Source organism: Pogona vitticeps, chromosome 13 (assembly GCF_051106095.1).
Source record: "Pogona vitticeps strain Pit_001003342236 chromosome 13, PviZW2.1, whole genome shotgun sequence".
In the NCBI taxonomy this organism is placed as follows: Eukaryota; Metazoa; Chordata; class Lepidosauria; order Squamata; family Agamidae; genus Pogona; species Pogona vitticeps.
This window is the reverse complement of record NC_135795.1, coordinates 14953427-14978020: the sequence shown is the minus strand read 5'-3', so window position 1 is coordinate 14978020 and position 24594 is coordinate 14953427. Positions and strand designations below refer to the sequence as shown.

Below are 24594 nucleotides of genomic sequence, written 5' to 3'. Positions count from 1 at the left end.
TAATAAAGTGGCATTTCCCCCTTCATTGGCTGTTCATGCAGCTACACTGCTGAATATATCAGCCATAGCCATTTTTCAGAAATAAAACATTTCTAATTTGTAGATCAAAGTCTCCAAGTCTCCTTTTCATCATCAGTAGACCATCTGGGGCCATGGGACAGGAGGGGGAAGTCTTTAATTTCCCAAAACTGCTGCCACCAGGATGATTTTACTAGCAGCAGCTATTTTTGGAATTCACAGAATCATAGAATAATGAAGTTGGAAGGCACCTATAAGGCCATCAAGTCCAACCCCTCGTTCAATGCATAATATGAATCAAGGGATATCTGTCAGGTGGTCTAAGTTTTTATTGCATGCCTTCACTGCTGGAGCACTCATCACCTCTCGAGGTAATTGGTTCCACTGTCTTACTGCTCTAATAGTTAGGGCATTTTTCCCGATATTCAGCTGAAATCTGGCTTCCTGTAACTTGAATCCATTGTTCCATGCCCTGCACTCTGGGGTGACTAAGAACTGATCCTGTCCCTCCTCTGTATGACTACCTTTCAAGTATTTGAAAAATGTTATAATATCTCTCCTCAGTCTTCTTTTCTCAAGGCTAAAAATATCCATTTCCTTCAGTCTTTCCTCATAAGACTTAGGTTCCAGCCCCCTGATCATCCTTGTTGCCCTCAACTTAAATACTGTCTTTTAATTGTTGTAAGCCATCTAGGGTCCTTTTAAAGGAGAAAGGCAGGTTAAAAATATTTTAAATAAAAAAAAAATAAGTACACTTTTCAGTCCTATTGGCCCAGGGCTTTAGAGGATTCCATACCTGCAGTATATAAATTGCTGATGTTGTCTGTGAGAGTACCACTGATTTCCATCTGGCCCTCAGTGGTAATGCTTGTAATATCAAGACAAAGCATCCTTCCGCCCATATGCACGCTGACTGCACACCTCTGGCTTCCTTTTTTAAACTCCAGTTGTCCTCTTAACTTTGTCTCTGCTGGGAATGTATGGCTGCCATTCTGAGTCACAATGACAGTGATGTTTCGAAGGCTTTCACTGCCAAACATATTTCTGTTCTGGATGTGCATTCCAAACAGTGACCGGTTAACCAACATGCTGACAATGGCTGTTAAATGGAAATAAGAGAGTTCTCTAGAACAACAAAGAGTCTTATCACACTTTGAAATAGTAACAAATTCAGTAAGGCATGAGCATTTATGGATCTGAGACTACTTCCATAGTGGCCGGTTTATTTGTTGGTTTTACACTCTGTTCCACTGCAATAACTGGAGTTCTTTGGATAGTGTTATGCAGAAACTGCAAATAAAATACAAATCATGTCCTATGACAAAACATGCACACAATGAAACTTTGTGTGTGTGTTTTGAAGGCTGCTGAGGTCAGTGTTACAGGCCTGGATGCGTGAGTCTGTTCATTTTGCTTCCCCCCCCCCCCGATACAGGTTTTTTTAAATTAAAAATCTAAAGTTCTTTTCATCTTGAATATTTTTAAAGTGCTAATTTTGTATGTTCCCATCAAAAATGAAGTGAAACAAAATTTTCATCCTCCCTAACTCTAAATGTGTTCAAGGAGGATGAGCATGTATTCAGAACCGTCCAGCTAAGTCACATACCTTCCTGAAGGTTTTTCTTCCTTTTGAGAGAACTTTCCAAAGCAAGGTCCTCAGGTAGGATATGTCTGAGGCTGTCCAGATTGTGTTGGACACTGGCACGCAGCGCAAGACCTGCTTTCTGCCCTCTGGATCCCATAACACTCAGGTGAAAACCATCCTGGCCTAACTTCATCCCTGAAGACAACACAAGCCTAGGTGCAAGAAAGAGGCAAAAGTGAGTGGGCAGCCACAGTGGCCTATGGAGGGCTTTCCAACAGGTCTGCCATTGAATTGCTGCTCTGCGAAAGCCTCTGATCCTGCAGAAGTGCAGAAACAGCTGCAGAACTGTAACACTCACTATACATTTCACTGGGAATTTCAGCTGTAATCTATAACAACTTTCTGGCCCTTATGAGGCAAAAATGGGGTTGGTTGTGTGAATACAATCTAGTGAAAACTCGGAGGCCAAAGATGTGGCAAAGAACACTCACTGTTGTAGCGCCTTGCCGTTTGGCCCAAGGACTAAAAAAAAGTTGACTGAATCAGGCAGAATAGTTAAACATCTGCAGAATGAATTTTGCAAAGCATACTACTTTTTCTTATGTTTACATGCTGAAATGATCAGATTTATTTTCACATTTGTATTAGAAACAAACTATAATGTTGTGTTTGATTAATCCAGCAAGTCAACTAATTGTTTTGCTACCCTACAGACCCAAAAGCTTAAATCTGAGCCAGAGATCAGCAGGGACCCTGTGAAGCGAAGCAGGGTGTCTCTCCCTCAGCCGTGGGCATCCCTTTTCTTTTACCTTGTGGATGACATGTTGCCCAGGAACTGCAGCCACAGAGGGTTGAACTGTGTCAGAATTGTTTGTCTTAGGACAGAGCTCACTCTCAGGGCTCTGGTGTTCTTTTTCATCTCGTTGTTGAAGTCTACCTGCAGCAGGGTAACATCCTTTCCACGGGAATGGAGGTAAAAGGAGCCATTGAAACCATTCCTTCCATACCGGTTCGCGGTAGCATGGACCTAAGCACAGGGAAAAATCAAAACAAAGAAACTATTGAATTAGAAGGCTTCAAGCCCCAATGCTCAGGGATACTGACTGCTCTCAACCCCTGCTTAGATGTTCTAAATCTTCCACTCGATGAAAGCAAATCAGGCAGGCTCCCCGCCACCCTCCCCCACAAGAGTGGAGGGGAATGAAAGTCTGCACCAGAAGGAAAGAGACTTTTTTGGATGAACTCACCCACTTAATAGAGCACATTTCTGCACATTTTGTAACTGTACGGAGATTCCTTTGAACTTTTTCTTTCAAATAAACACAAACACATGTTTGGTTTTGCAATCTCAGCAATAGGGAGGTTACTTACCTGTAACCATGGTTCTTCAAGTGGTCCTCTGTGAATCCACACAAATGGGTTTTACTGCGCCTGCACAGGACTTCTTGGAATATTCTAGAGCTTAAAAAGATGTGATTAGTAGGACGTTGCCCTGTGGCGCGCAGGCTCCGCCTGCCCATATTACCTCAGTTTCGAATGTCTACCGCTGTCAAAGCTCTGACCCCCACAAACTTCAAGACAGCAAGTGACGGACAGCGGGGAGGCTGGGCGGGATGTTGGATTCACAAGCACCACTCTAAGAACCATGGTTACAGGTAAGTAACCTTTCTTTTTTGTGGCCTCTGTGAATCCACACAAATGGGTGACTAGCAAGCTCACTTACCGGAAGGAGGGCCATCATGCCAACAACAAAGTCAGCACAGCTCTTCCAAAACTTGCTTCCTTCTTGGCCCTGACATTGGGACGATAGTGTATCACAAAAGTAAAGGGTGTAGACCAAGTGGCTGCTTGACAGATGTCAGGGACTTCAACGACACACAACAAAGAGGAAGACGTTGCCATCACTCTTGTGGAGTGTGCCTTCAGCACCTCTGGTGGAATCTTGCCTGCCAATTCATAAGCCAGTGTAATGACCGAGACCATCCACTTTGAGAGTGTCTGTGAGGAGGCAGGATAACCCTTTCGTGGGCCATGGAAACAGACAAAAAGTCTGGGAGAAATACAGAAGTCCTTGGTTCTGGAAAGATAAAATGCCAGGGCACGACAAACATCAAGGGAGTGGAGCATGTGCTCAACATCAGAAGATAGATTGGGAAATAATGTTGGGAGAATTAGAGGTTGATTATCGTGGAAATCAGAGATTACTTTGGGAGGGAACGACACATCTGGATATAAAACAACCTTGTCAGGGAAAAATTGAATATACGGGTCATCAGCTCGAAGAGCAGCCAGTTCACTTGCTTGAGGTTATTGCCACAAGGAAAAAAACTTTAATAGAAAGAAGTTTGAGGTTGGCAGAAGCCATGCGTTCAAACGGAGGACGAGGAAGTGCGCAAAGAATGACCTGGAGAGACCACTGGGGAAGTGGAGGTCAAACAGGTGGGCGCATATTTCTGAGTTCTCTTAGAAATCTCTTTAACGTGGGATCAGAGAACAAACGGGAAGCTTCAGACCCCTCAGGGTGGTAAGAAACTATTGCAGAAATATGTCAAGGAAAATTACAGGCCTGAGCAGAATGGAGTGTATTAATGAGGATCCACGATGATCAAGTGTGCTGAAGCTGAGTCAGGATGACTCAGCAGAGCTGATGCAATCCAGGGATGATGCAACTCAGGGATGATGTAATGTGTAACCTGATTGGTTATGTATATGTATATATGTGTGATTGTACAGTTAGTTGTATCTTCTTCCTGCATGAAGATCACTTCTACACGTTATGCTGCCAGACTGATGTAAATACTGCTGTAAATACACGTTGCTGAAGGAAATGCTGCTGGACTGTGTGTGACTGGACTGCCTGAACCGTGAATTACTCTGCTAAAACTGTGATTTCCGCTATAAACGCTGACAGAAGGTTATGGGCCCAGCGCTACACCCTGCGATACCTGCGTTGCATCAAGGAAGGCGGTGAGTACCAGTGGGTACCTGAGAGGCAAGAGAGAGTCCAGGGAGTGAGAGTTCTGCCATTTAGAGCCCAGGAGGGGAAGAAAAATGGAGGACCAAGAGAAAAGCAGCAACATGCAGGCGTTTGGGAGTATGGGAGGTTTTCCTGTAATCAGACTGAATGAAAATAACTACCAGACGTGGTCAGTGAAAGCTGAGATGTTCCTGAGACGGGAGGATTTGTGGGAGATAGTATGCCATCCCCCTGCTGCCCCAGATGATGAGGAACAAAGGAAAAATGAGAAAGCTCTATCTACATTCATTCTTTGCCTGGAAGACAGCCAACTGACTCACGTAAGTGGACTGACTTCAGCAAAAGAATGCTGGGACACGCTGAAACGAATCTATGTTCGTGATTCAGCAGGAACCAAAGTATCCTTAACCAGAAAGCTGTATAAGGCTAAGCTAGAAGAAGGTGAAAGCATGTCCCATCACTTACAAAAGATGAAAAACCTGTTTAATGAACTTCAACAGAGAAATATGGAATTTACTGATGGATAAAGCATATATTATTCTGAGTAATCTGCCGGAAAGCTATGACGTGCTAGTCACAAGCCTTGAATCTATGCCAGAAAGAGATTTAACTCTTCAGTACTTCACAGGCAGGCTTCTTGAGGAAGCTAGAAAAAGACATGAAAAATCAGAAGATAAAATGAGACAAGCCAGCCCACAATGAAGGAAACGTGACAGCCCAGAGAGAAGGAGACAATTCAGCCCAGAGCGAAGGAGGACTGCTTTCAGGAGGGGAGAACAAGAAAACAAGACATTTGCAGTGAAACGCTGTTTCATTTGTAACTCTGAGAGACATCTTCAGAGGGACTGCTTACAAGCGTCCAGCAGGAGAAATAAAACTGAGGAAAAAGGGAGTTTTTTTCTTGTGCAGGCAGCTGCAGATAAGAACAAGGTCAGAGCAAGCTGGATCCTCGATAGTGGCGCGGTTAGTCATTTAACTAATGATAAGAGATTGTTTTCTTTTCTAGGAGCTTCAGAACACAGCTTCATCAGTTTGGCAAATGGAGAACGGTCTCCTGTGGCTGGAGAAGGACATGTATTTGTGCCAGGTTTGAGAAAAGAGCTTAAGAATGTTCTGTTAGTGCCCAAACTGGACTGCAACATACTTAGCGTCTCTAAGCTAGATAAAGAAGGCTATACAGTGGTTTTTGCTAACAGCACATGTACAATTAAGAAAGGGAATGAGATTTATGCCACACTAAAACTAGAAAATAATTTATATGTACTAAAGAAGAACAAAGTGGCACAGAATATGGTTAGAAATGTACCTTTTCATGATCAATGTGCACATCTGTTGCATAGAAGGCTGGGGCATGCAAATTTCAGAGTGATACAGAAAATGGAAAGTTTTGCTAAGGGTGTGAAAGTAAAATCATGTAAAAACTACCTGGATTGTAATATTTGTAAACTGGCAAAATCTCAGATTAGTCCAAGACCAAGGGAGCGTACTAATCAAACAGAGAGAGCTTTTCAGCTCGTTCATGAAGATATAATTGGACCTTTTGTGCCATCTATGGGTGGAGCACGATATGTTTTAGTTATTGTGGATGACTACACAAGATATAAAAGGGACGTGGTGGCACTGTGGGCTAAACCGCAGAAGCCTGTGCTGCAGGGTCAGAAGACCAAGCAATCGTAAGATCGAATCCACGCGACGGGGTGAGCGCCCGTCGCTTGTCCCAGCTCCCGCCAACCTAGCAGTTTGAAAGCATGCAAATGCGAGTAGATTAATAGGGACCACCTTGGTGGGAAGGTAACAGCGTTCTGTGTCTAAGTCGCACTGGCCATGTGACCACGGAAGATTGTCTTCGGACAAAACGCTGGCTCTATGGCTTGGAAACAGAGATGAGCACCGCCCCCTAGAGTCGAACAGGACTGGACAAAAATTGTCAAGGGGAACCTTTACCTTTATACAAGATATGGTTACTGCTACCTAATGAAAAATAAATCAGAAGTGTTCAGTCATTTCAGAAATTGGTTAGCTTATGTGGGAAAACGTTTTGACAAAAAAGTAGCACAAATTCAGACGGATAGAGGGTCTGAATTTATGTCAGAAAGGTTTCAAAATTGGCTGACAAATACTGGCATTTTTCATAGAAAGACCAGCCCATACTCTCCCTTTCAAAATGGGGTTGCAGAGTGTAGGAATGGGGTCCCACAGACAATAAAGGATGCTCTATTAGCTGATGCTAGTATGAGCCATGCTTATTGGGGGAAAGCTGTGGTTACGTCTTGTTATATCATTAACAGAATTTATTCTTCTGCTATAGAGCAAACCCCATACTATATGCTGTATGGGAGGGAGCCTTCCATACAGCATATGAGAGTTTTTGGTTGCAGTGCTTGGGTACATGTACCAAAGGAAACCAGAAGAAAAGGAAAAGCAAAAGCAAAGAAAATGAGGTTTTTGGGCTATGAAAGGTGGTCAAAGGCATATCGTTTCCTGGATGGAAACAAAAATGTAGTAATTTCCAGATCTGCAAATTTTTGTGAACATGAAAACTGGGATAAGGTGCATGCAAACTCTCAAGTGTACATTCCCTTCACAGAAAGACAGAAGAGACAGGGAAATCAGGTAGAGCCAAAGGAAGAGGCTGAAGAAAGTACCAGTCATAGCAAGTCAGAAGAAGAGGAAGATGGAGAGTGTAGTGAGACAGGAAGTGAACCTGTAGTTAAAGAAGAAAGACAAATCCCTAGAAGGTTAGAAAGGGCTAATAAGGGAATCCCTCCAGAAAGGTTTGGTGTGGGAGAAATAAGAGTGTGTCACATATACCAAGAGCCAAAGAATTTATAGGATGTAATGCTTCTTCCAGAGATGGAAAGAAAGAAATGGGAAGAGGCCATGAAAGATGAATTACAATCAATGGATGAACATGAGGTGTTCACTGAAACAAGGTTGCCACCATGGCAAAAGGTAATAGGCAGCAATTAGTGGCTCAGGGGTACACACAGAAGAAAAACGTGCATCCAGATGGCGACAACTGATAAAATGCGAAGCAGAAGTAGACACATAGAAATAACTGAAGAGCTGCGTATACGTTCTGCTCAAGCCTTAAATTTGGAGGGGTGTCAAGGAAAATTACAGGCCTGAGCAGAATGGGGTGTATTAATGAGGATCCACGATGATCAGGTGTGCTGAAGCTGAGTCATCCTGACTCAGCAGAGCTGATGCAATCCAGGGATGATGCAACTCAGGGATGATGTAATGTGTAACCTGATTGGTTATGTATATGTATATATGTGTGATTGTACAGTTAGTTGTATCTTCTTCCTGCATGCAGATCACTTCTACACGTTATGCTGCCAGACTGATGTAAATATGCTGTAAATACACGTTGCTGAAGGAAATGCTGCTGGACTGTGTGTGAGTTATTCCTGGACTGCCTGAACCGTGAATTACTCTGCTAAAACTGTGATTTCCGCTATAAATGCTGACAAAATATAAACTTTTAACGGTGTATGGGCCAAACAGATAATGAGGGGACTTAAGAAGGGCATCCGAAGAAACTGGAATTGTGGGCAATTTCTGCAATTTAGCAAATGTGACAAATGAGTTCCATTTATATGAATATAATAATTGAATAGATGGCTTCCTTGCTCTATTCAGGACTTCAGCCACTTTGGGAGAATTCTCCACGCAGTGAGGTTTAGAGCGCTGAGGTCGGGATGGCAAATCCGACCCTCGTCCTGAGTGAGTAGGGAAGGTTGAAGTGGTAACCTGCAAAATTCGGAGGTCATGGTCCTGAGAGTGGTGAACCATGGTTGATGAGGCTACCATGGTGCTATCAAGATGGTATCTCGATCCAGCTGATGGATCCTGATTATTGTCCTCTGGATGAGTGGAATGGGTAGAAACAGGAAAAGTAGGGTGTTTTCCCAAGCAACCATGAAGGCATCGCCCAGAGAGTTTTCTCCTCTGCCGACTCTGGAGCAATATCTGCTGTACTTGATGTTGCCTTGGGTGGCGAAGACATCCAGACCTGGCGTCCCCCACTGACTGGAAAGAAGAGAGAAGACGTTGTCGTTGAGGGCCTATTCGTTCGATTTCAGGGGCGTCTAAAAGGAACTGAGGTAATACGGGTGGGCAGAGCATGTGCACCATGGGCAACGTCCTACTAATCACGTAGTACCTACTAAACAAGCTCTAGAATATTCCGAGAAGTCCTGTGCAGGTGCAGTAAAACCCATTTGTGTGGATTGACAGAGGCCACAAAGAAGAAATATGCATTTATGACTACAAATCACATTCATTCTTGTATAGCAGGCAACATTAATTCTTGTCTTTGGTTCAGGGAGGTGCAAATTAGAAAAATGAAATTTGTACATGCACACACATACACACACAATCTAAAATATATATACAATGAAGCAATTTTTCTCTGCATCCCCATTAAAACAGACAATATTGAAAACCACCACACACTGAATTTTTATTTATTTATTATGGTTGAATGACCAGCTCATAAAACATATTTATGGCTAAAATATACAAAATGCAATTTTAAAACTGTACAACAGATAATTAATTGTGTACTAGCTGTACAATATGGGGAGAATCAAACATAGCATTTTTATAGCTATCCTTTGAACCACTGGTTTCTTGCTGATATTTTCAGGCAAAGGAATTTTACCAGACAAATATAAGGAGACTTCCACAGACTCGATTTGTATTGCACCAGGCAAATTGTGCTTTCTATAGACTGATTCAGGGAAGTAGAAGAAGAATCAACATGCTAGATTGTTTTGTTTACTGGAGTAATTATTTGGGCCAGGAGAACATTATTTGTGGTGGTTGGAAACACTATAAATCATGGTACCTGAAAGCCTGCAGGAAAGTTCAACTGATTCCAGTGGGAAAGTTGAGAATAAATTCCAAAACCAGTATTGGATCCATTCAGCCAGGCACTGAACTGTTGGGTCAAAAGGGATTCAAAAGAGGATAAGGGAAAGTTCTGATTAGGAAAAACAGTGGCTATGTCAGCCTTCCCCAACCCTCTCCTCCTCCACATGGCAACATCATCCTTACTTGCTGGAGACAATGGGGGTTGCAGTCCCACTGATGGCAGGCCTGGTCAGAGCGACAGTTTAACTAGAAACCACAGGTAGATTCAAATTGACACACACATATGGTGACAACCCGGAATAGATGTGTTCATTGCAACAGATTAGTTGCAAAGAGGTGAGACAGAATCCTATTGACTTACAGGATTGCACAAGGGGAATCATCTAAGGGATTCTAACTGCTTTGCTGGCCACCCATCATGTCCCCTCAAAGTATCTGGTGAGAAAAAAAAAACAATTGGATGCCTAGTCACACAACCAAGGGCAAGTGAGAGGAGAAAACCACGTCTACTATTGGCCAGGGGGTGGTGGCTTCCAATAGGAGACTCTTCTGTTCAGCCCTTGAAGATCTTAGCCAAACATGGTGGTGAAATGACCACAGTCACTTAGTCATTTTAAATAGGAGACACCGGGTTGTAGCCAAGCTCTCCTATCCTAATATTATGGCCAATGATGATCATGATCCATTGCATTACTGATGCTAACTTAAGATAGGAAAACCACTGACCAACACCTGGGTCTGGTATTCAAAAAAGAATTGTGAAATATACCTGAGAAGAACAATTCAGGTGAAAAAAATATGTGGCAGAGTTCTGTGCTTACTTCACCATCAGCATGATTTCAGCAGACTATTGTGCTGCTTACTGCACTCCTTGGGCCTGACCCCAAAGAGGCACTTTGCCTGTAGTGGCCCAAGCTGCCTGAGGCACAGGAACATGGCCGCCACTCCCCTCATTCCCTCATCACTGCTACCCAGAGCACCAATTCCTTGACTGAGACAATTAGGGATTGCTCAGTTCTAGAGAATGAGTTATCTTGGGAGCGCTAAGCAGCAGCACTATTTAAACCTGCTGGCATTCTACCGGCTGTGGTAGATGCCTCACTGCCTAGTGGCAGGGTCAGTCCTGACCTGTTTGATCTGTGCATGGCTACCCCTGTAGTGAACAACTGAACAGCAAGTAGGTGGCTTCTCTGCAAAGAACTTCTCTGGTCTCGTGGCACAGTGGTTAAACTGCTGTACTGCAGCTAAAACTGTGCTCACGACCTGGGGTTCAAATCCCAGGTAGCCGGCTCAAGGTTGACTCAGCCTTCTATCCTTCCGAGGGTACCCAGGCAATGTGTAGCCTGCATAATTAAATTGTAAACCACCCAGAGAGTGCTTGAAGTGCTATGGGGCGGTATATAAGCAGCACGCTTTGCTTTGCCTTGCCACTAGGCTGCAAGAAATCTGAAGGGACTGCTCTCCATAGTCTAGCTAGGATTCATCTGGTGAAAATATTGACATTTTGTTGCCTGGAACCATACTATGAAACCTGACCTGGGAAATGTTTTGCTGGTTGATTGTAGCTTTGATCATCAAAACCCAGACACAATTGGCTAGTTTGGATTCCCTTGAAAGGAGTTCTCCACTCATAGAGACTGACTGTGGAATCTTGAACTAGTAGGAAAGGAAAAGGTGTTAACAATTTAATTTAATAAATTGAAATTTACGAAACAAACATATTTTGAAAATGTGAATAAAGTAGATAAATGTAGGTAAAGTAGGTAAAAGTAGGTAGCATATAAGCTAAAGAAGGAAAGGACAAAAAATTATATCTTAAGTCTCAGAAACCAAAAAGGAGAACTTTGACAGAATTCTTCTAGAATCAGAGGGAAAATGTATTAAGGCATGCATGATTAAATGGGCACAGAATGTATGACATAATATTGAACTGGATCAATGGGAATGAATTTGGAAAACAAATATAAAATTAACTAAATCTGTTGTATTTAAAGATAATATATATAAAATGTTCTACAAATGGTACCTGATCCCCACAACACTGGCTAAAATAAGTACCCAGATTTCAAATATATGTTGGAAATGTAAGCAGAAAGAAGGAACATTTTATCACATGTGGTGAATGTGCAAAGACACCCAAAGATACTGGAGTAAAGTGAATCAGATGGTACAAGAGATATTAGAAACTCCAATACTGATGGTACCAGAACTACTCATATTAAATATCTTGCCAGATATACTAGACTCAATAATTAGAACAACAAGATATGTGTCTGGATTTGATTTTTTTCTTCTTGCTCACTGTTTATATTTCTATGATATGTGGAACTATTACTAGAAGCAAATGTATAGAATTACTATGAAAAATATTGATTTGTAATGTATCCGTTCAAACTGCCCACCTCCGAGGGTACCCCCATCCCAGCTGCCTTATCCTACCTTTATAAGAAAAAAACAAAACAATTTAATTTATACAATTTATATAGAATTGAATAAAAATTTAATTTATATGTTATATATACGTACGTTTATTAGCAGACTGACAAAATATGTTCTGATTAGTTTTCCCATGACTTTAGGGTCACTTCATTTACTAATTCCACTATTTTGGTTATACAGCCAAAGTTATACATGTGAGGCTAGGTTAGGGGTTTGATATAGGAAAGTTTTTCTTCTCTCAAGATTTATTTTTTAGACTTCATTTTTTTCCATCCTGAACATTAAAAATGTGTAAATTGTGTTTTTTTAATTTAATTTTCGAATACAAACTTCCAGATGTGCACTCATCAAATGTCATTTGTTCCTATTATGGGAAAACAATGTTGTACCTGCTTGTTCTCATATAGGTGTTAAAGATAAGTGGCCTCTCAGGAATGAAAGCTAAATACTGTACTCTAATTCAGGGAATTTTTCATCACAATAGCAAAAGCTGAGATTTGTGGTACATACAGTAGTTCCGGATTAACCCTCGCTGTGTGAAAACATCGCTGAGCGGGGCAGAAAAGCCCATTGGAACGCATTAAACAGTGTTTAATGTGTTCCAATCGGCTGCTGTACTCACCGTTCAGCGATGTTTCTCCGATGGCTGGCAGCCATTTTCGCGCCCTCCCCTCGCTTAACGAGGGCGCGAAAACGCTGTGCGCGGCCATTTTGCGGCTTTCGGTGGCCATTTTGTAGCCGCCGAACAGCTAATCGGCGGGTCGCAAAGCGAAGGTCGGTAAGCAAACCGCTTACCAACCTTCGCTCTGCGATTTTTTCCCTATTGAGGCATCGCTCTACGGTGCACTTGTTGTGCGAGGCACCACTGTACAGTCTTTTGCCTCTTCAAGGAAAAACTGTGTCGGAGAACCAGAATTTGTGGGGGAGGGGGGAATACACACTCAGCAAAGCCAGTGGCCATGCTGCCCATGGGATGCTGTGAGTTGTAGTTTTCTAAAAGAACAATGTTTCCAGGCTCTGGTACAGATGCAAATGCAACCATGTGGCCAGTTATGTCCGTGAAAGATCCATTGACATTAGTGGGGAATTAAGCAACTGGTATTAATATTCTTTGCTCTAGTGCTTCATGTATACAATGCATTGATCACAAAGGTATTAGAATTAGCAAATAAAATTATGGCCCTTAACCCTGAATCCAATGAAAATGAGATACAAGTGACACAAAGGAAAACTGAGAGATAAGAAGGAAAGACTGAGAAAAGGAAAAGGTTGATTTTATTCTACAGAGTTAAGTAGTACCTGGAATGAATGGGCCATTTCCATGTGGACAGTATATTGGGAATTGGACATGTTAGATTTGTTATGGTACTGGCCCAGAAAGTGGAGGACATCTTTCCTGTTGACTTTGAGGTTCACTTCAAAGTCGTTTTTCACCTGTGGATAGATATTTTGAGTTTTTAGAACCCCAAGGTCAACAAAGCAAGATCTAAACATGGAGAGAATATACAGAGCTAATACATAAAGCACAGAACTGCAGTTAAGCACCTCTAGGTCTTTGCCAAACTCCAGGCATTACATATGATTGTGATGCATTTATATGGAGTTGTAGTCGAAAATGGCAAACTCTTCCACATTTTGTGTTGGGAATCTGTCTCACCCATATAGTCGCCCACCCCAGTTGTGCAATGTGGATTTTTTCTTTATATCCTCCTCATCCTTTCGTTTTGTCCACATTGGCAGTCAATCAATCAATCAATCAATCAATCAATCAATCAATCAATCAATCAATCAATCAATCAATCAATCAATCATTCAATCAATCAATCAATCAATCAATCAATCAATCAATCAATCAATCATGCAGGAAATGCTACATGTTTGGAACATGCTGATTCACATTTTACTCACTGTCCCCCTGTTGAAAAAAGGAAATGTGAATTAGCCCAGAGTTCCCATCATTACAAATCTGTAGTTTTTTTCTTCTACCACTGGAGTATCTACTTTTTAAAAAAACAGATCTGTTCAGGTGATAAGATCATTTGAACTGAAGCAGAAAAGGGAGGAGACAAAGACTGGATGCCACCACACATAACACATACAAGGAGACTTGGTCTGTCCACCAGAAAGAACTCTCGGAGATTGCCAGAGGAGGACTCTCATTAAAAAAGCCTTGGAATGAGAAACGAATAACAGTCCCAAAGCTCGAGGAAAGAGAGCAGTCCTCAGCATCCTTCTCTTTCATTCCTGTTCTATGAATGTGGAAGGACTTTCCATCAGAATGGGTTTATGGCAAAAAGGTGGGGAAATGACACCCTGGAAGAAAAGTTTTCCTCTTCTTGGATTTCGTCTTCCTGACTGGAGCCTCCCAAAGAAGTGACTAGCTTGGTTGTTGTAGGTTTTTTGGGCTGTTTGGCCATGTTCTGGAGGTTTTTCTTCCTAACTTTTTGCCAGTCTCTGTGGCCGGCATCTTCAGAGGACAGGAGTTAGAACTCTGTCTGTGTTCTGGTTTAGTGTGTGGGATAGTTGAGTATTTGTAGCTGTGGGATCAGCTTTTTGCCTTTTTCAGGAGATTGGGTGATTATGGTGATCAGGGTGTTTTTTTTGTTATGGGTGTATTGTTGTGGAAAGGGGGAGAGATGATCTGTCACTGTGATTGATGGGTGTTTTTAGCTAGTCTTTTGTGTACAGTGATAACTGGTCCTTATGGCTGGGTAGAGTTTGTTGACCATGTTGCAGGCTGTATTTTTCAGTGCTGGGAGCCAGGCTTTGTTGAGGACAAAAAGCTGATCCCACAGCTACAAATACTCAACTATCCCACACACTAAACCAGAACACAAAGTTCTAACTCCTGTCCTCTGTGCCGGCCACAGAGACTGGCGAAACATTAGGAAGAAAAACCTCCAGAATACAGCCAAACAGCCTGGAAAACCTACAACAACCATTGGATCCTGGCCGTGAAAGCCTTTGAGAATACAAAGTGACTAGTTTGCTTTTCAGAGTGATCTTCTGAGGAGACTGATGGGTTGGGTGGCCTCAGTCCACTGCACCCTTTCTAAAGAGTTGTGGGACTTGTTTCTAAAAAGGCTACTAACAGGGAGATGATAGACACATCATCTCCTGAGTATGGTCTCTACCAATCTCCAACTTGTTCCCTGTAACAGCTGCCCAGTAAATAGTCACCAGGAACAGCCTCTTCATCCTTTAAATAACAAAGCTGGGAGAAGCTTTACTGGGTGATGTTCTGCCATTTTGTGCAAAGTTACACAGAACCTGCACTGGCATTGCTGGGGATGGAGGCAACCCAACTTCCACATCAACCTATTTAGGAAGGTCCTGGATTAGAGGCTGATTTTCAAAGTACAGTAGTGCCTAACCAACGATTGGCCCGCATTACAACGAATCTGCTTTACGATGATCTTTTTGCGATTGCAATTGCGATCGCAAAATGGTCTAAATGGGGGAATTTTGCTTTGCAATGATCGGTTCCCTGCTTCGGGAACCGATTCTTCACAAAACGATGTTTAAAGAACAGCTGATCAGCGGTTACAAAATGGCCACCGGGTAATTAAAACGGCTCCCCGCTGTGTTTAGGGACGGATTCCTCACTATACAGGCAGCAAAAATGGCCGCTGTACGGAGGATCTTCGCTGGATGGTGAGTTTTTATCTCATTGGAACGCATTGAATGGGTTTCAATGTGGGGTTTTTATTTTCGCTTTACGATGTTTTCGCTTAACGGCAATTTTCCTGGAACGGATTATCGTCGTTAAGCGAGGCACCACTATAGTTGGTTTTTTGGAAGGGAAGTGCCCTGGCTTCCCCAATTAAAAACTTTTGGTTTGCTTTGCCTTTTTCCCCAGTCTCTATTGATGTGGTTATTAACAACTCCCTCCAGCCAAGTCCCTTGCACAAAGTGCCTGTATTTTTAGCCATTAGGACAATGGTTTCCAACTTTGGATACCCAGATTTTCTTGCCCTACAACTCCCAGAAATCCTGGTCAGCACAGCTAGTGCTAAATGCTTCTTTGAGTTTTAGTATAAAATCATATGGGGACCCAAGGTTGGAAACCAATGGTTTAGCAGCTATTTTTTCCAGATGTGCCTTTTATTCAAAAAGACACACAGAAACACACTCCATTTGACCCATCAACCACTCAGCTCGCCTGGCCTTATATTTTTTCCTCCTGCCTTCTGTATTTGAATGGATCTGATCAGGGAAAGCAAACAAGTCAGATTGCGGGTAGAAAGCAAAAATCCTCCCAGGCTGGATCCAAGCCAATCATACAATTTCTTTTCTTAGAAAAAATAAAAAAATCTGGTGCCTACACTGTAATGCTAGGACAACTAGATATCAAAAAGAAAAAGAAAGAGAGAGAGAGAGAGAGAGAGAGAGGAGGAAATTGCCATTAATGCAAACAGATCTGGGGAAACCCAAATTCCCTGGTGTGAATTGACAGTGAGTGAATTCACATTTCCCTCATTGTGTAATCACACCTAAACTTACATGACTGAGATTTCTCATTCTGGCACATACGTCTATATTTGAAGGGAAAATCTTGCTGCTGTAGGGATGAGCCAAGCCAGCACAAATCTGCAGGGGAGGATATATGTGAAAATTAATCATAAATACCTGTTTCTCAACTGCATTGCTGTATTGAAAGTTACAGAAAAACTGGTGTTCACTTACATATAGATTTTCAGCTTGATAGCCAAGTGTGAGAGTTTGAACACATTCATCTCGTCCATGTATCAAAACTCTGGTTTCCAATAAATAATGCTTTTCCTTCTTGTCCACAGTAAAGGTTTCCTGGAGAAGAAAGCTCTGAGGAATGGGCAGTTTAAATGGATGCCTGGGAAGTGAGCAGAAGAGGTGAAGAGGGATGGAAGAGAACAGCCATGTACTTGGCTTTGTTTCATACTACTACCAAATTCTTCCTTTGTACTCTAGGAGTGTACTCTAGCACATCTGGAGGATACCAGTTTACACTCCTATAATCCCCCACTATTATGATCATGATCAATGGCTGTACTGGTAGGTAGTTAATGAGAGCTGTGGTAAAACAGATCTGGGACATATCAAGACAGGATATTTCCAAGATTCCCATGTAAATGTCTTATGTCTTATCACTACAGTGATAACAAAGAGCACCACACTCTAATCTGAAATTATCCAGTAATCTGGAACCAATGGTTCTCAGATCCAGATGTTCTGAGATGCAGCTGTCACAATTTCTAACCACTGACCATTCTAGCTGGCTAGTCTGAAAGTCCAGATTCAAAACATCTGAAGGGCCAAAGATTAAGCACCAAGGACGCTCAGCTGTGGATGCGCCTGGAAGTGAAAGGAAAGTCCGATGCTGCAAAGAAAAATACTGCATAGGAACCTGGAATGTAAGATCTATGAACCTTGGGAAGCTGGATGTGATCAAACAGGAGATGGCAAGAATAAACATTGACATCCTGGGTGTCAGTGAACTAAAGTGGACAGGAATGGGCAAATTCAATTCAGATGATTATCATAACTACTATTGTGGGCAAGAATTCTGTAGAAGGAATGAAGTAGCCCTCATAGTCAACAAAAGAGTGGTAAAAGCTGTAATGGGATACAATCTCAAAAATGATAGAATGATGTCAATATGAATCCAAGGCAGACCTTTCAACATCACAGTAATCCAAGTTTATGCACCAACCACCAATGCTGAGGAGACTGAAATTGACCAATTTTATGAAGACTTACAACAACTTCTAAAACGGACACCAAAGAAAGATGTTCTTCTCATTCTAGGGGATTGGAATGCTAAAGTAGGGAGTCAAGAGATAAAAGGAACAACAGGGAAGTTTGGCCTTGGAGTTCAAAACGAAGCAGGGCAAAGGGTAATAGAGCTAGGCTAGTCACGTATAATCTAAACCAAATCCCTTATGAATACACAGTGGAAATGAAGAACAGATTTAAGGAACTAGATTTGGTGGACAGAGTGCCTGAAGAACTTTGGATAGAAGCTCGTAACATTGTCCAGGAGGCAGCAATAAAAACCATCCCGAAGAAAAGGAAATGCAAGAAAGCAAAGTGGCTGTCCAACGAGGCCTTAGAAATAGCAGAGAGGAGAAGGGAAGCAAAATGCAACGGAGATAGGGAAAGCTACAGAAAATTGAATGCAGACTTCCAAAGAATAGTAAGGAGAGACAAGAGGGCCTTCTTAAATGAACAATGCAAAGAAAAAGAGGAAAATAACAGAAAAGGAAAAACCAGAGATCTGTTCAGGAAAATTGGAGATATTAGAGGAACATTTTGTGCAAAGATGGACATTATAAAGGACAAAAATTCGAGGGACCTAACGGAAGCAGAAGATATCAATAAGAGGTGGCAAGAAGACACACAGGAATTATACCAGAAAGATTTGGATATCCCAAACAACCCAGATAATGTGGTTGCTGACCTTGAGTCAGACATCCTGGAGAGTGAAGTCAAGTGGTCCTTGGAAAACTTGGCTAACAACAAGGCCAGTGGAGGTGATGGCATTCCAGTTGAACTATTTAAAATCTTAAAAGATGATACTGTTTTTTTATTTATATTTTTTATTTTATAATACAAAAAAACCAAAAAACACACACATAACAACAAAAATACAGAAAAAAATACAAATAATAGTGCGTATTTGTGAGGCTCCCAAGGTGGAAGCCATGGTTGGAGTGCCGCTGCTCTTGAAGAATAGCAGCCAGACCCAGACTTCCCCCCCACCATCCCCACCGCGACGGGAGGAGAAAGGAGTGGAAACCCCTGACTGGGGAGCAGAGTGCGGCGGAACCCTCACCCTAAACAAGGGAGTAGACACCCGAGACTTAGAAGAGGACATGAGGGGGTTAAAGATTGCCCGCGAAACGGGACGGTTTCAGGCGGGAAAGAGAGGGGAGGAGATAGAGGCAGGGATGGGGGATATAAGGGGAAGACCGAGGGATATTCCGGGCGGTTGGGAGTGGGTGTGGATGGAGGATCCGTGGACCCACAAGTGGGAACAAGTCCGAGTACCACATGAAGAGGCAGAGAGGCGCCGGCAACTGGGGCTGAAGCCTCGTCCGTCTTACTGGGGAGAGACGGAGGCGAAAGAGTGGCGTAGGAAGCTACGGGAGGAGCGGGAGGCGGTGGCTCGAGAGCTGGAAAGGAAACGCCAATGGCACATCGCCGAACTGAGGAAGCTGGGGGGCTACCCGGCCCCTGGGGCTACACCATAGAGGACGGCTCTTCCTGGGACGGTTGGAGTGGAGACGAGGAGACCCTACCCTTGATATCCCTAGAAGAAGAAGCGAACCCTGGACAGGGACTTGTGCCGCCTTCAACAGGTCCCTGGAACCCAGAGAACTCCAACCCCTTTGTACATAGTTTATGGACTCCCCCCAAGCCGAACCTTGGTCTCCAAACGTCCCTAAACCCGTTTATGGGAACCGTTACAGATGATGTGAAAGTTGAAATAAACACGTTACCGTTTGACTTTACCCAAGAGTCTCGTCCGTTTATTGGAGAGGGGACAGCCCGCATAAACGAACCCTCACATATTGGCGCCCAACGCGGGGGGCTGTCAGCCCCGCAAGAAACGGAGGGATGGATACGACAAATAACGGAAGGGCAAGAAGCATTGATGAAACAACTGGCGGATCAGCAGAAACTCATCATAGATCAACTAAGCAGAACACAAATAGGGTTGTCGGCCAAGACACCAGCTACGGAAGGAAGAGGGGCAATCGCACACCGACCACCGATCAAACTCCAAAAGATGGGTCCCCAAGATGACCCGGCGGCGTTCCTGAATATATTTGAACGAGTGGCGGTGTCGGCACAGTGGCCGAAGGACCAGTGGGCCCTAATTGTCACACCTTACCTGACGGGCTTGCCTCAGGAAATAGTGGACACGTTAGACCCAGAAGACGCAGGGGATTATGAAAAGGTCAAAACGGCGATCCTCAACACACTGAATCTGAATGAAGAAGCCTACCGCAGACGGTTTAGGGAATTGCGACTGAAGCCGGGCATACACCCACGAACGGTGGCGCAAAAGATGAGAGTAAATGCCACGAGATGGGTACAACCAAAGGGAAAAACGGCAGAACAGGTGTTAGAATTAATGATACTAGAACAATTGGTATCAACACTGAGCTCCGGACCCAGGAACTGGGTAGTGAAACACAAACCCACATCGGTAGAGGGCGCTGTGACGTTACTAGAGGACTATCTAGGAGCAGAAGATCCATGGTCAAATCGCCCTGCAGCAGGGGGAGAGAAACCCCGGAGCAAGGACAAGATGGCGGAGGCGGTAAACGCAGGAGCTCCACGAGGTACCCCGATGGCGACTCCAAAAAAGCAAGGCCCCGACCGTATCGAGTATGTGAACTCAACCGGGTCGCGAATCCCTCGCCCAACAATCACGACAGACCCGGCGAAGAGCAAGCTAGCCCCCACCTGGAACCAGGGGAAAGAAAAAATGACCGCCTGTTTCAGCTGCGGCCAGTTTGGCCACATCCGGAAGTTCTGCCCGGCCGAAGAATATGCGTGGGCCAACATTTATGCGAACGCCGCTAAGGTGGGTGAGAAGTTCCATCCCGGGTGGGTGGTGACTGCCGAGGTTAATGGACAGAGGAAAAGGGCCCTAATAGACACTGGGTGCACCCGATCGCTGGTACGAGAATTAGAGGGACCGAGACTAGGGGAAACGGTGGTAGTAAGGTGCATCCACGGGGACGCCAAAGAATATGATACGGCCAGGGCGAATGTGACTATCGGAACCCAGGAGGCAATCCTGGAGGTGGGAGTTGTTCCCGGCTTAACCCGCGAGATGTTGTTGGGCAGGGACTGCCCAGGCCTGGAGGACCTGGCACGACGAGCAGAAGACGGACTGGTTGGCGAACGAGACGAGGGAGAAGGGGAAGGAGAGATAATGCAGTTGTCCAGAGATCAAGTAAGGGGCCTGCAACAAGATGATCCTTCCCTAAGGCCTTGTTTCCAAAAAGCCAACCTCGAAGGGGAGACCCCGGTGAATGGGGAAGGGTTTGAGGTACGACGAGGACTGCTGTACCAGATACGAAGAGGGGAACAGGGGGAGGAATCAACCCTGGTAGTCCCCGACCATTTGAGGAGCTGGGTAATGCACTGGGCCCACGATTTGCCAGTGGCTGGTCATTTGGCCACACAGAAAACGTTGGCCCGCATCCGCCAAAGGTTCTTTTGGCCAGACATGGTGAAGCACGTTGAAGAATATTGCAAATCCTGCCCCAAATGCCAGCTAACACAACCTAAGACCGGCCCGGGGGCGGGCCTGGTGCCCATGCCGTTGGTGGATAGGCCCTTTGACCGAATTGCCATGGACATTGTGGGGCCCTTGACCAAATCGGAAGGGGGGCATCAGTACGTGTTGGTGATAATTGACTATGCGACGAGATACCCAGAGGCCCTCCCTTTGAGGTCAACCACGGCGAAAGTGCTGGCCAAAGAGCTTTTAGGGGTATTTTCGAGAGTGGGGTTCCCGAAGGAGGTACTAACGGATCAGGGAACCAATTTCATGAGCTTAACGTTTAAGCAAATGTGGGAACTGTTAGGGGTCAAGCCCCTCCGGACTTCCATTTACCATCCCCAGGCCAACGGCTTAGTAGAAAGGTTCAACCGGACTCTGAAGGGAATGTTGAGAAAAGTGGCGATGGAACACCCCAAGAAATGGCATATGTTTGTTAACCCTCTAATGTTTGCAGTGCGAGAAGCCCCTCAGTCCTCGACGGGTTTCTCGCCGTTTGAATTGTTGTACGGGAGGAAACCTAGGGGGGTGCTGGACCTCATCCGTGAAAAATGGGAGGAGGGAGAAGATGCTTCACGGAATGCCCTGCAGCAAATAGTAGAGATGAGGAATAACTTGAAATTGGCCTGGGAGGTGGCTCAAGAAAATTTAACCCTAATCCAGGGAAAACAGAAAGAGCGCTATGACAGGAAGGTGAAACCTAGAGAATTTGAAAAGGGGCAAAGAGTATTAGTGTTGTTGCCTACCGAGACTTCTAAATTTCTGGCAAAATGGCACGGGCCGTATGAAGTGGTGAGGCGGCTCAGTGAAGTGGATTATGAAGTAGAAACCCCAGATAGAAAAAGGAAAAGGCAGGTTTTTCATGTAAACCTACTAAAAGCGTGGGTAGACCGTGAATGCTTCTTCGATGGAGAAACGGATGAGGAATTGGGGCCAGAAGTAAGCCAAATACAGGAGGAAGAAGAAATCATTGTGGGCAAACTCCTGAACCCCACCCAAAGGGAGCAAGCCCTCTCCTTGAAAGATGAATTTCCCCAAGTGTTTTCTAAGGTTCCAGGTCAAACGAATCTGGTGGAACACAGCATTGAAACTGACCCTGGGGTGGTGGTAAGGGAAAATGGTAGAACGTGGCCCCATCATGTAAAAGCTCTAATAGAAAAGGAGGTCGAAGATATGTTAAGCATTGGGGTTATAGAACCTGCCAAGGGCCCGTGGCGCAGCTTCCCTGTCATTGTACCCAAACCCGACGGGTCTCTAAGGTTCTGTGTGGATTTTAGAAAGGTTAATGCGGTCTCTAAGTTTGACGCGTATCCCATGCCCAAGGTGGGGGATTTGCTGGATAAATTAGGGAATGCCCGGTACCTGAGCTCGATCGATTTAACTAAAGGATATTGGCAAATTCCAGTGAGGGCCCAGGATAGAGAGAAAACGGCCTTTTGCACCCCTAAGGGGCTCTTCCAATTCGTTAAAATGCCATTCGGGCTACATGGGGCGGCCGCGACCTTCCAGAGGCTTATGGATCGACTGTTGGAGTCGCAGAGGGAGTGGGCTGCGGCGTATATAGATGACATCATTGTTTTCAGCTCCAGTTGGGAAGAACACCTAGCCCACTTACGGAGGGTCCTCAAGGAATTGAGGAAGGCCGGTCTAACCATCAATCCCAAAAAATGCAAAATTGGTGTAGATAAGGTAGAGTACCTGGGCTTCAAAGTAGGGCAAGGCGAGGTGCAGCCCCAGGAGGAGAAGGTGACCAAGATTTCACGGTGGTATAAGCCTCGTACCAAGAAGGAGGTGCAGCAATTCTTGGGCCTGATCGGCTATTACCGGCAGTTCATACCTCAGTTCGCATCCATAGCTGCCCCCCTCACCGACCTTACTAGAAAAGGGGCCTCGGTTAAGATGAAATGGGGCCCCGCCCAGGAAAGGGCTTTCGAGACCTTGAAGGGGATAATATGCGAACTGCCCATCAGGTTCTCCCCTGATTTCAACTACCCCTTCGTCCTATTTACCGATGCTTCGGATAGGGGTTTGGGGGCAGTATTGTCCCAGGTTAGGGAAGGTAAGGAATATCCTATTCTATATTTGAGCCGGAAGTTGAAACCCCGTGAAGAAAGATATGCGGTTATAGAAAAAGAGGCGCTAGCCATAAGGTGGGCCACCCACACCTTGAAGTATTACCTCCAGGGAGCCCCCTTCACATTGGTGACAGACCATGCCCCCTTACAGTGGTTAAACCGCATGAAGGAAACTAACCCAAGGCTCACCCGCTGGTATCTAGCGTTGCAACCCTATTCGTTCAAGGTCCAATACCGCAAGGGTAAGGAACACTCTAACGTAGATTATTTTTCCCGGCAGGGTCCGTGGGCGCGGAGCGAGGAAGAGCGAGCGGCACTCTCGGATGGGGGGGTATGTGAGGCTCCCAAGGTGGAAGCCATGGTTGGAGTGCCGCTGCTCTTGAAGAATAGCAGCCAGACCCAGACTTCCCCCCCACCATCCCCACCGCGACGGGAGGAGAAAGGAGTGGAAACCCCTGACTGGGGAGCAGAGTGCGGCGGAACCCTCACCCTAAACAAGGGAGTAGACACCCGAGACTTAGAAGAGGACATGAGGGGGTTAAAGATTGCCCGCGAAACGGGACGGTTTCAGGCGGGAAAGAGAGGGGAGGAGATAGAGGCAGGGATGGGGGATATAAGGGGAAGACCGAGGGATATTCCGGGCGGTTGGGAGTGGGTGTGGATGGAGGATCCGTGGACCCACAAGTGGGAACAAGTCCGAGTACCACATGAAGAGGCAGAGAGGCGCCGGCAACTGGGGCTGAAGCCTCGTCCGTCTTACTGGGGAGAGACGGAGGCGAAAGAGTGGCATAGGAAGCTACGGGAGGAGCGGGAGGCGGTGGCTCGAGAGCTGGAAAGGAAACGCCAATGGCACATCGCCGAACTGAGGAAGCTGGGGGGCTACCCGGCCCCTGGGGCTACACCATAGAGGACGGCTCTTCCTGGGACGGTTGGAGTGGAGACGAGGAGACCCTACCCTTGATATCCCTAGAAGAAGAAGCGAACCCTGGACCGGGACTTGTGCCGCCTTCAACAGGTCCCTGGAACCCAGAGAACTCCAACCCCTTTGTACATAGTTTATGGACTCCCCCCAAGCCGAACCTTGGTCTCCAAACGTCCCTAAACCCGTTTATGGGAACCGTTACAGATGATGTGAAAGTTGAAATAAACACGTTACCGTTTGACTTTACCCAAGAGTCTCGTCCGTTTATTGGAGAGGGGACAGCCCGCATAAACGAACCCTCACAGTATTATAAACTAAATTCTAACGTGTACCCCATACCCACGGGACTCCATTTAATAATATTTTATTACAGATTACCTCTCCAAAATTGTATTGAGTATTCTTTGGAGGCTTTCCCCC

The 24594-nt window shown here is 44.8% G+C and overlaps 1 protein-coding gene across 5 annotated transcripts in view; it reads right to left on the bottom strand.

The window, feature by feature from the left end:
• Positions 1 to 24594, bottom strand: part of LOC110090494 (uncharacterized) — a 123045-nt gene that overhangs the window by 66788 nt on the left and 31663 nt on the right. For all 5 annotated transcript variants that reach the window (XM_078381239.1, XM_078381242.1, XM_072982743.2 and 2 more), the window contains exons 12-19: positions 16587 to 16749; positions 16404 to 16490; positions 13200 to 13334; positions 10998 to 11117; positions 9436 to 9528; positions 2413 to 2630; positions 1625 to 1815; positions 815 to 1117 (exon numbers count right to left, since the gene is read on the bottom strand). In XM_078381239.1, coding sequence (XP_078237365.1) covers positions 815 to 1117; positions 1625 to 1815; positions 2413 to 2630; positions 9436 to 9528; positions 10998 to 11117; positions 13200 to 13334; positions 16404 to 16490; positions 16587 to 16749 — 1310 coding nt within the window. The remainder of the gene's footprint in view (positions 1 to 814; positions 1118 to 1624; positions 1816 to 2412; positions 2631 to 9435; positions 9529 to 10997; positions 11118 to 13199; positions 13335 to 16403; positions 16491 to 16586; positions 16750 to 24594) is intronic.